Below are 10,455 nucleotides of genomic sequence, written 5' to 3' on the forward strand. Positions count from 1 at the left end.
TATTGTTCCTTATGTTATCAACCTTGGGTCCATGGCTGAAGTAGGCCTTGCACCACACACCCGGGTCAAACCTCTGTAGATACTCCCAGGCTCCCTCATTCATGTTCTTTAATTTCTCCATTGCACTTCTGAATTCTTAAATTGTTGTACAACGAGGCACTCCCATACCATCTACTTTGTTTGTTCATCTTTGAAATGTTTTATAAAGTTCTTCCAAATATGAAGAACACAGTTTCAGTGATGGGCAGTAGGGTTAACTTCCTTCATTGCCAGCTCCAAACCCTATGGCAGATTCATAACACAATATCAGTGTGTTTAATATCAGTAAAAGGTAAACTGAACATGTGACATTTAACAGAACATGTAATTAACTTAAAATAATTTAATTATGATAATAAGGTATACTTGTTAAATAACTTAACATAATTAACTTACTTTTTGTTGGTCGGAAATAAAGTTCCAGCCATGTTGTGGAACTTCACCCAGGTCTTCTTTCAGTAAAGTTAAAAACCACTTCCATGTCTCCTTGCATTCATTCGGGACCACTGCATATGCAATGACATAGAAGTGGTTATTTGCGTCTTGACCCACCGCACTTAGAAGCTGGCCACCATAACGACCCTTCAAGAAGCAGCCATCCAACCCTATTAGTGGCCTATATCCCTCCTTAAACCCCTTCTTGCAGGCATCCAAACTAATGTATAACCTATCGAATAGTGGCAGGGATTCAGGTTGGGGAATTACTTCCATCAAGGCAGTTGATCCTGGGTTACTTCTATGCAATTCCATCAGGTAATCCCGTGTCTTTCCATACTGTGCCTTTTCACTCCCAATGACAACCTCTCTCGCAACCTTCAATGCTCTAGCTACCATTCTAAGATTCACTTTCACATTGTATTCATCTATGATATGATCCCTGGCTGCACCTAGCTTCAGGTCAGGCTCTGTAAAGAGCTTCTTAACTAACTTATCAGTGACACATGCTCTGTCAGCCAAGTTGCTACCAAAATCCCTTCCACAGTTGTGTTCATTGTAAAGAGTTTTGATCTGAAAGCAACCTTTTGAACTGTTCCAGCTTATAAAAACTAGCCAAGGACATTTTTCACCTGCACAAGCTGCTCTCACCCTCAGCTTCTCATTCTTAATATATAGAACATCTTTACCCTCGTGAACAAAATAATCTTTCAGGGCCTTCTTGAATGACTCCATGGTGGGGAACAACTGTCCAACCTTAAATTGGACCTCACCATATCCAGTGTCCTCATCAAAAGTATCATAGGCTGTTTTACCCTCATCTCCAGATGAAACTGGACTGTTGAACACATCACTTTCATACTCATAAGGTTTCTCATACTCACTCTCCAGCTCTGCTGCAGTTGGGTCTGGTACATGGTCTTCACCTCCATTAGCAGCATTTATTGTATCCTGCCCAGCAGGCCCATGTTGTCTGGAGCTTCTTGGGCCTCCCAGATCTGGCCCAGGCCCACTGTTCTCCCCCTGCATATCTTGCCTACCAAGCCCATCCTTTAGCACATGTTTTCTCCTAGCACCAGAGTATTTTCTACTAGCCCTTCTCTTAGCTATTTTAGGGGACATTTTTGGCCCATCTTCTGCTGACTTAGTCCCCTTCTTCTTAGCCACACCAGTTTTTTTTCTTCCTTTAAGTGACACCTTCTCTTTAACTCGAGTCTTCTGCTTGTTCTTCCTCCTATTCAAACTGTCATCACTCCCACTGTCATCAGACTCATAACCAGGAGGAGGCGGTTTGTAAGCCTCATCCTCAGCGCTTTCGTATCCATCATCCGAGGAAGATGATGATGACTTAAGCGAATTGACATCACTGGCAATCACATCCTCCTCCACAACTCCCTCACCAACTACCTCTGGCAAGTCCACAGGATGATCAAAGTAGATGTAAAATTCATCTGTGTGCCTGTTCTTATCAATCCCCTCCCTCAGTTCGTTAATTTCTTTATCCCCATGAATGGCATGAAGGCCAGATTCCATATCAGAGGCAGTCATATCACACCAGTACATTGCCTTAAACTCCACATAGCCTAACTCTTTAAACAAAACAACTAGATCAAAGTAATTAATCAGGTCAACATCCATTGGTGGCCACCTATGAACTTTTCCATCCATGTACCTAAGATTTCCTTCACTGTCCTTCGTGAAATTCCCCCCATGGTGAAACACAGGGGTAACCAGACATTCAGACATCTGGAAAAGTGCAATAAAATTTTGTTAACTCCTAAATAAAAAATTTAAACATGCAACACAGTTTCTTCAATCTTACATCAATTTAACAGCCAATCCTAATAATCTGTTCCAACTATCACTAATATTTTAACTCATCTCTACACTTTCATTTTATTTAAATACATAAAACTCCTAGGATATGGCAACAGAAACACTTTTTTAACCTCTCTCTACCCCCACCAACGCTGAATGCAAACAAGAATGGTAGAATGAGGACCACACACAAGCAAAACAGTGAAAGCGACATTAACGACACCTACCTCAGCAATCAATGCTGTGTGCCGAACCGTCCAACTTCCGTCAAGAGCGTCGTCCAACAACCGTCCACGTCTCCGTCAAGAGCTTCGTCAGAAACCTTGTCACCAAGATTTTCACTAGTCACCACTGCCTTGATGGAGAAGAGAGCTGTCTGCTAGGGTTTAGAATATAATTGTATTACAGAGACAAGGGGTCTTTAGGGGATAACATATAAGGCGCGAAACCAAACGACGCCTGGAAACCTCAAAATGCCATCGTTTTTGTGTTGTGGACGAGGACAGAAAGGCCCCTGTCCATTTCATCTTGCCATGTAGGATTCTATCTTCCACGTAACAATCCGAGCCATCCGTGTCATACCCAAGCCTTCACACCTCAGTATTTTCCGTCGACTTTCCGCCGTGAAGATGACAGAAGGACCGGGTTGGCAGACGGAGTTCAGGGTCAGGGACCGTAATGGAACGTGTTTTTGGTGATCGTCTTGACATTTTGGGAAATGGACAGGGACCGGGTTGGTACTTTACTCATTAATTATCCACTAACATGCTCACTTCTTTGACCACTCGACTAAATCTGCGAAAGTCCTCCTTCAAATCGAATCTCCCTCTCGACTTAGCTTCTTCGATTTCGACAAAGTAATTGGAAACAATTTCCGTGTCAGCAACTCCCAAACTTAACCTCCTAAGTACATTTTCTCGAAAACCCATACTTAATATTTTTCGATTTGACTATTTCTTTGGATCAACACATGGCACATCAAACATTAATATCTTTAGATTTTAGGTGCTGACCATCATTTGATTGCTTGACATATGAATACTTTCAAATTACCAACTATCCAAAGATTATATATTAATTTTTTTAATTTTCAACTGTTTCGACTTTCGAGTTTCGACTGCAACGGTATTTTTTTTAATCTTGAATTGCATTGATTTTTGTGGCCAATTTTCGGTTAATTCCATTGAATATTCTGTCCAACTCTCATAACTGTGGCTATTAAATTGTTTTGCCAACAATTAGAAACAGAGAAAACAGAAAGTGAAAAAATAAAATAAAATAAAAAAACAAAACCGACTTTAGTAACGTCATGTAGATAGCACAAAAATGTTTTGGAAACTAACTCCAACAAATCCTTGAGTCCAGATCAACAAAGGAATAAGCATGACAAATTTCGGAGCGGTTAGTAACAATATTTGATCCATATATAGCAAATATGACAAATAAAATACATAGGAGAAGGACAACATATTTTGTCATCACCAATAGTTTTTTATTTTTTATTTTTTATTCTTTTGGGTATCTTCAAACGTGAATTTTGATTCCAATAATCTACCCCAAACCACACCAGCCACCATCAGTAATGGTAGATTTCAGAAAATCAGCATCAGCTAAGCCTAAAAATAGTGGTGGCCCTACGACTGTGATCGCCGTGACCAGTGGCCGGAAAAGCCAATACGCCATCCAGTGGGCCGTAGAACATATTCTGAAGAAGAATTCCTCTTGCATTCTCATTCACGTTCAGACCAATCGTTTGTACCATCGTAGGTTTCCTTGTGCTTCTTAAATTTTAATAACATAAACACATTTCTATATTTTCAATACTTATATGTTAAATATAAAATAAAGTTTTTGAAAAAGTACACATTACATGTTCTCTAGAGGCATTCAATAATTTCTCACCTCCTCCTTTGGTGGTGGTTTTTGAACCTTGGAAGCATAGCTAATAATTTCTCACATCCATTTAATTAAAGGTTTAATTATTCTGTTGGTCCTATAGTTTCGTGAAATTTTCAATTAGGTCCCTATACTTTTTTTTTAATTGGGTCTTTGCACTAAATTTTTTTTCAATTAAGTCCCTTTTAATAATAATTGACTTAATTTTATAGGGACCTAACTAAAAAAAAAAGAATTGGTATAGAGACCTAAATAAAAAGAAAAAAAAAAGTGTAGGGACCCAATTAAAAAAAAATTTGTGCAAGGACTCAATTAAAAGAAAAAAAAAAGTATAGGAACCTAATTGAAAATTTCGCAAAATTATAGGACCAACAGAGTAATTAAACCTTAATTAAATTGTTTACAATTGTAACTGAGATTGCAATAAAATTAAAGTTTACACCTATAGCATTAAGCAATAAAATAATTGTATGGAAGTTAAAAAATCATGATGGATAATTATTTATGTTGATTTAATTTGGCACTATTTGGGATTTTCATCAGTTGTTGGTTAATATCAATTATTAATTCTTCTTATCTTTAGATAGATAAATTATTCACAAAGACTTTATTCACATATAGTTTTGTATGTCTTTTTATGTAAACTTTAATGTTTTCTAAATCTTTTATTAGTGACATTATTATTTTGATCACTTTTAGAACAATATATTATTCACATAAAATATTTGTTACATGCATTAGAGCCGTAATAAACAAACTCAATAATTCATTCTTTGTTGAATAAGGATAAAGTATTATTTAGTTTATAACATTTGGGTTAAGTCTTAATTTCGTTCTTAATGTTTGAAACTTTATATTTTTATCTCAAACATTTTATTTCATTATATTTTAATCTTTTGATTAAGATTCGATTTTTTCTTCCAAAAATACCTCTTTTTCTATTATAATTTTTTTTGGACAGCAGTAAAAATTATAATTATAATAGTCAGAGTGCATAGTTATTAGTAATTTGAGAATGAAAGTGATAGAATAATAAAAAAATTTAAATAGTATGAAATATAATATCTAAAATAAAAATAAAACATTTAAAATATTAAGAATAAAGTTAAAACTTAACCTAAATGTTAAGGATTATAGCACCGCTTTATCCATATAACAAGAGTAGTGCTAGGGAGCCAATGGCCTAAGTGTACAATGTGTACAATGGGTATGAATAAAATGAACATCACCTACTATGTAGAATAATCATCCGGATACCAGGGATAATAAACATCTCATATTATAAAAAATTAATTTTGGGTTCACCAAGGTTCGAATTCTTGATCTTCCGAATTTGAAACTCTAATACCATATCCTGAAACTACTCATCCCAAAAACGTAACCTGACAGAACAATGTAACACTAATAATCATATCTCTAATACTTTCTAAACTATCATTGTACGCTTTGTACGCTTAGATCATTGGCTCCCTATACTTTCTCATATAACAATTACCAATCCTTTATTGTTTATTTGTGCAGAGAATGGTGTTGGACCTAGTCATTGTCGTCCACCAACTGAAGAAGAATGGCAACGGATTTTTCTCCCTTTCAGAGGGCTTTGTGCTCGAAAAGGGGTTAGTTATCCAACAAAAATGAGAAGAAAAAAAAAATATTAGTTTTTAATCATTATCTTTTTTGTCTACGTTATCTTTGAAATAGTAAATAAGAATTGAACAGGGTATTTAGTATTTGGTGAAAACTCACGTGAAGTCGACTTCACGTGAAGTTAATGTCTGAGAGCCGTTAGATGATTTGACTTATTTGATTAAATTTTTATCTAGCGACTCTCAGATATCAACTTCACGTGAAGTCGACTACACCTGAGTTTCTACCTTAATATTTACTTTAAAAATATTAAAAATTATGTTTAGTTTGAAAAAAAAAAAATAATTTGTGGTTGTGGACGCTTATTATTTCAGATTGTAGCGACAGAGTTGGTGTTACAAGGCGCTAACGTTACCAGTGCACTTACTCAATACGTAAATGAAAACTATATTAGTAGCGTCATTGTTGGTGCTTCCCAATGGAATTCTTTTATAAGGTTGAATTCTTTTATCTCACAATCATGCATACTCAAGCATTTCCAATAAGTAAAAATCTCTTGCGGTCCATGAGATATATTTTTAGCTTTAATTATTTTGTAAATCTCGATAATTTTATCAAATTTTTAATTAAATTTTTATATTATATCAGATTTTGTAACTAAGTCTTTATCATGATAAAAAATTAAAATTAACAAAAAAAATTCTGTTAACTAAATATTAAATATGTTCGTTTTATTTAATAAAATATTTTTTTTAATTTCAATATTTTTATCACGATAAAAATTTAATTACCAAATCTAATATAATATAAGAATTTAATTAAAAAATATATATAAAAATCTAATTAAAATTTTCAATAAAAATATAAAACTACCAAAATAATTAAACCATATTTTTATGTTGTGCTTCTTAAGCATAACTAAAATACCATGGCCTTGATTTTATTTTATTTTATTTTTTTTCAGGAAATTTAAAAATACGGATGTGGCAGCTAGCTTAGCCAAGTCTTTGCCAGATTTTTGCTCAATATATGTTATATCGAAAGGAAAAGTCCAAACTATCCGTCCAGCAGGTCCTGCTCAAAATGGTAAATTCACAAAAGCAGCAACAGTAAAAGGGGTAGCAACGCCAGATTATTTTTTTAACAATTCACCTCAACATATAAACAGGTATGGATCTCCATTAATTGCAATACTTATACATATCTTTTTTTGGAGTAATACAATAAAGACATGGATATCCTTTTCTGTGATTCACTTAGCTTGGTCAAAGAGGCTACATTATCAATGACACCAAGTAATTTTTCACCAATAGAACAAAGTCCAACAATATCCTTTGGAGGCTCTTCACCACAAACCGACAGTGATCTTGAATTCGCAAAGTCACAAATCACTTCGTCAAAATCCAAAGTAAGTAAGTAATGTATCTTGTACTATCAATGCAGTAAGGGTATTTTGGTCATTATAGAACATGCATAAGAAAAGCAGAAAAAAAATTAGAAACTATTAACAATGGTACATGGAAAAGTGAGTAAGTATAGTAAGGGTTATTTTGTAGTTGGGATTGGTTTATTTGTATTTCAATGTGCACCTATATCTAAATATTTATCTTTGTTATCTCTTCTTTTTATATTTTTCGTCTTCAAAACAATGTTAAAGAATTTCAATACAAAAATATTATTCGTATACTAAAATCAGTCATCAATATTTTTATATATAAATATATATGTATAATTTAATTTATTTATATTTTATACTAGTGACTATTTTGATGACTGGTTTTAGTACACACATAGCATAATCGATTTCAATATACTGGTAATAACTAATTATGTAGTTTAACTTACTTTTTCCCATGTGAATGATTAGATTTTTTTTTCCACCCATCTTTATAGAAAAAAATGGAGGAAGAATTAATGAAATTAAAACTTGAACTAAAGAAAACAAATGAGCAATATGGATTGTTCTATAAAGAAGTCGACTCTGCGCATAAGGTATGATGAAATGCTTTCTTTTGAGATATTGTTATTATAATATTTTCTCTATTTAATTTGAATATTAAACTTTAATTCAATTGCCTGAAAAATAAAAAGAGAAAACACTTGAAAAGTACATTTCATATTTGTTATTTAGGGAGTGGATGAGTATGAAAAGGCTAAGCTTTCAAGGCAGAAAACAGTGCATGCTATGGAAAACGAGGAAAATCAAGGAGCTTCAAGTTCTGCCTACATTTATAAAAACATCGTTCCATACAGAAGATACAACATTAAAGAAATAGAAATTGCAACTAATTACTTTGATATTGATCTCAAAATTGGAGAAGGTGGTTATGGACCAGTTTTTAAAGGAGTAATTGACAACACTGATGTCGCCATCAAGGCTGTGAGGCCAGATATAAGCCATGGGGAAAGACAATTTAACCAAGAGGTATCTATAAATAGTTAATGTTTCTTTGGTTTAAATAATGCATTTTTTTTTTCTTGCTATATTAAAAATGACAACTATATTCTAACACATTAACATTGTTAATGTAAATTATTTGTGTAAAATTGTCTTTATACAAAGATAATAATTAAAAATCTTAGATAACAATTTAATCAAATATATTAAATATTTATGTGTGTATTAGTGAGAGCAATTCTAATAAAATATTTTTGGAATTTTAGATTTGACATCTAGAAAAAATGAAATCATCAATCAAATAAGACCAATTTTAGTATAGAAACACAATTTCAATTTGTTGGAGAATCAATTATATTTTTTCACTTTATGTAAAATTTAAATTGAATTAAAAAACTAAATATTAAAATGATAAATCTCATATTTAGAATATCTACAATATTTGATTTTTGTTTAATTTTATTGTGGGTCTCACAAAATATTACATCAATATTTATGAGACTATATATTATAATAATAATATTTGTAACTAAATGTGTAATTTATCACACAAATATCTAGATTCAATTTATTTTAAATTTTATAAAAAATAACAAAATTTAATTAGTTTTCCTCTAAAATGAAATCGCATTTTAACAGGAGATCAATCTCCTTTCATGGATTGCCAACGAGCTATAACTCAAATAGTATAGTTTCGTATATTCATTTAGAGTTCACGAATTCCATTCTCACTCTTAACTTAAAAAAAAAAAAAAAACTCTTTTCATCAATTATCTGCATGCAAATTGAAATTCAAAACGTTTCCCTTCACGTACACTTCAAATTTAAAACTTCAAAAAGCTCTGTCCTAAATTATTATCAACAAATCTGAATAAAAATTAATAACAACTTGATGTTAATGCAGGTTCAAGTTTTGAGCACCATAACACATCCAAACATGGTACTACTCATAGGTGCATGCCCAGAATTCGGATGTCTTGTGTATGAATACATGGACTATGGAAGTTTGGAAGATCGTTTATTCAGAAAAGGAAACACTCCTCCAATCCCATGGAAAATCCGTTTCAGAATAGCATCGGAAATCGCCACCGCCCTTCTCTACCTTCACCAACTAAAACCAGAGCCACTAGTCCACCGTGACCTCAAGCCAGCAAATATCCTCTTAGACAGAACCTATTTAAGCAAGATCGGCGACGTCGGTCTTGCGAGGCTCGTTCCGCCTTCGGTCGCTGACAAAACTACCCAGTACCGGCTGACGAAAGCCGCCGGCACGTTCTGTTATATCGACCCGGAGTATCAACAGACAGGGTTGTTGGGTGTGAAATCGGACATATATTCTTTTGGTGTGATGCTGCTTCAGATTATAACTGCAAAGCCTCCAATGGGGTTGGCTCATTTGGTTCAGAGTGCTATTGATGCTGGAAGCTTTGAACAAGTTCTTGATCCTAGTTTGAATGATTGGCCTGTTGAAGATGCTTTGTCTTGTGCTAAGTTGGCATTGAAGTGTTGTGAGATGAGAAAACGAGATAGACCCAGTCTTGCTACTGTGATTTTACCCGAGTTGAATAGGCTCAGAGATTTGAGATAGATAAAGATAATAATGGCAATAAAGAAATAATAATGAAAAAAATGAAAATCTTCTATGGCTGCGAGAGCTTAGTTGATAGAGCCAAGGCACCTGGAACCTGGAAATTGATTATTAATAATGTAAACTGCTACTCCTAGAATATTATTCTTAAATCGTCTCATCATTTTCTTTTATTATAAATTCTATAGAAATAATCAAGATGGATATAGTTACATACTTACAAGGACTAGCTAGTACTTGCATGAGAAGCCTCAACTCAGGGAAATATGCATGTAATGTAACTACTATAGTAATGTTTGGGTGAAAATAAAAAATCAGTCTAAACAGTCTAAAATTCGTGTATTTAATATTCATTAATTATCGATAGAATAATGGTATAATTTTAGATATAATAAAGGGTTAATGTTTAAATTCGTCCCTAAAAGATCACGCGATCTTCATTTTCATCATCGAATGATTTTTTTAATCAAATTAGTCCTTAAAAGATAAACTGTTAGTCAAATTAGTCCTTCCGTCAATTGGATGATGACGTGTCACGTTAAGTGCCATGTGGCATGATGACGTGACACGCCACGTGGCAGCTCAGTAACACGTGACACGCCACGTGACAAGTCAGTGACACGTGGCACGTGTCACTTGACATATAAAATTTTTTTTTATTAGTCAAAATAGTCCTTGAAAGTTTAGACGTAAG

The 10,455-nt window shown here is 33.6% G+C and overlaps 3 protein-coding genes across 3 annotated transcripts; 1 reads left to right on the forward strand and 2 right to left on the reverse strand.

Moving 5' to 3' along the window:
* Nucleotides 1–234: 234 nt before the first annotated feature.
* On the reverse strand, nucleotides 235–1,503 carry LOC148543915 (uncharacterized). Its single transcript, XM_088498775.1, has 2 exons — nucleotides 436–1,503; nucleotides 235–282 (listed from the first exon to the last, which is right to left on the reverse strand). The coding sequence occupies exons 1-2, from the start codon at nucleotides 1,501–1,503 to the stop codon at nucleotides 235–237; spliced, it is 1,116 nt and encodes a 371-aa protein (XP_088354901.1).
* A 7-nt stretch (nucleotides 1,504–1,510) lies between these two features.
* On the reverse strand, nucleotides 1,511–2,220 carry LOC148543916 (uncharacterized). The gene is made up of 2 exons (XM_088498776.1): nucleotides 1,672–2,220; nucleotides 1,511–1,543 (listed from the first exon to the last, which is right to left on the reverse strand). The coding sequence occupies exons 1-2, from the start codon at nucleotides 2,218–2,220 to the stop codon at nucleotides 1,511–1,513; spliced, it is 582 nt and encodes a 193-aa protein (XP_088354902.1).
* Nucleotides 2,221–3,874: 1,654 nt separating this feature from the next.
* Nucleotides 3,875–9,761, forward strand: LOC107619768 (U-box domain-containing protein 51). The gene is made up of 8 exons (XM_016322053.3): nucleotides 3,875–4,055; nucleotides 5,710–5,804; nucleotides 6,150–6,271; nucleotides 6,740–6,943; nucleotides 7,036–7,183; nucleotides 7,669–7,767; nucleotides 7,907–8,200; nucleotides 9,078–9,761. Exons 1-8 carry the CDS (start codon nucleotides 3,875–3,877, stop codon nucleotides 9,759–9,761), a joined length of 1,827 nt encoding a protein of 608 aa, XP_016177539.1.
* The last annotated feature ends 694 nt before the right edge of the window (nucleotides 9,762–10,455 follow it).

The sequence above is a fragment of the Arachis ipaensis genome, chromosome B9 (genome assembly GCF_059453495.1).
Source record: "Arachis ipaensis isolate K30076 ecotype BB chromosome B9, ASM5945349v1, whole genome shotgun sequence".
Lineage (NCBI taxonomy): Eukaryota > Viridiplantae > Streptophyta > Magnoliopsida > Fabales > Fabaceae > Arachis > Arachis ipaensis.

Bases quoted from the DNA above. Each gene is read 5' to 3' on its own strand.
- LOC148543915 (XM_088498775.1), bottom strand. From the start codon at position 1,503: ATGCAGGGGGAGAACAGTGGGCCTGGGCCAGATCTGGGAGGCCCAAGA. The intron at 283-435 runs GTAAGTTAATTA...AATCTGCCATAG, and splicing joins TTATTTCCGACCAACAAAAA to GGTTTGGAGCTGGCAATGAA.
- LOC148543916 (XM_088498776.1), bottom strand. From the start codon at position 2,220: ATGTCTGAATGTCTGGTTACCCCTGTGTTTCACCATGGGGGGAATTTC. The intron at 1,544-1,671 runs GTGTCACTTAAA...CTCTGGTGCTAG, and splicing joins AGACTCGAGTTAAAGAGAAG to GAGAAAACATGTGCTAAAGG.
- LOC107619768 (XM_016322053.3), top strand. From the start codon at position 3,875: ATGGTAGATTTCAGAAAATCAGCATCAGCTAAGCCTAAAAATAGTGGT. The intron at 7,768-7,906 runs GTATGATGAAAT...TTTGTTATTTAG, and splicing joins AAGTCGACTCTGCGCATAAG to GGAGTGGATGAGTATGAAAA. The intron at 8,201-9,077 runs GTATCTATAAAT...ATGTTAATGCAG, and splicing joins AAAGACAATTTAACCAAGAG to GTTCAAGTTTTGAGCACCAT.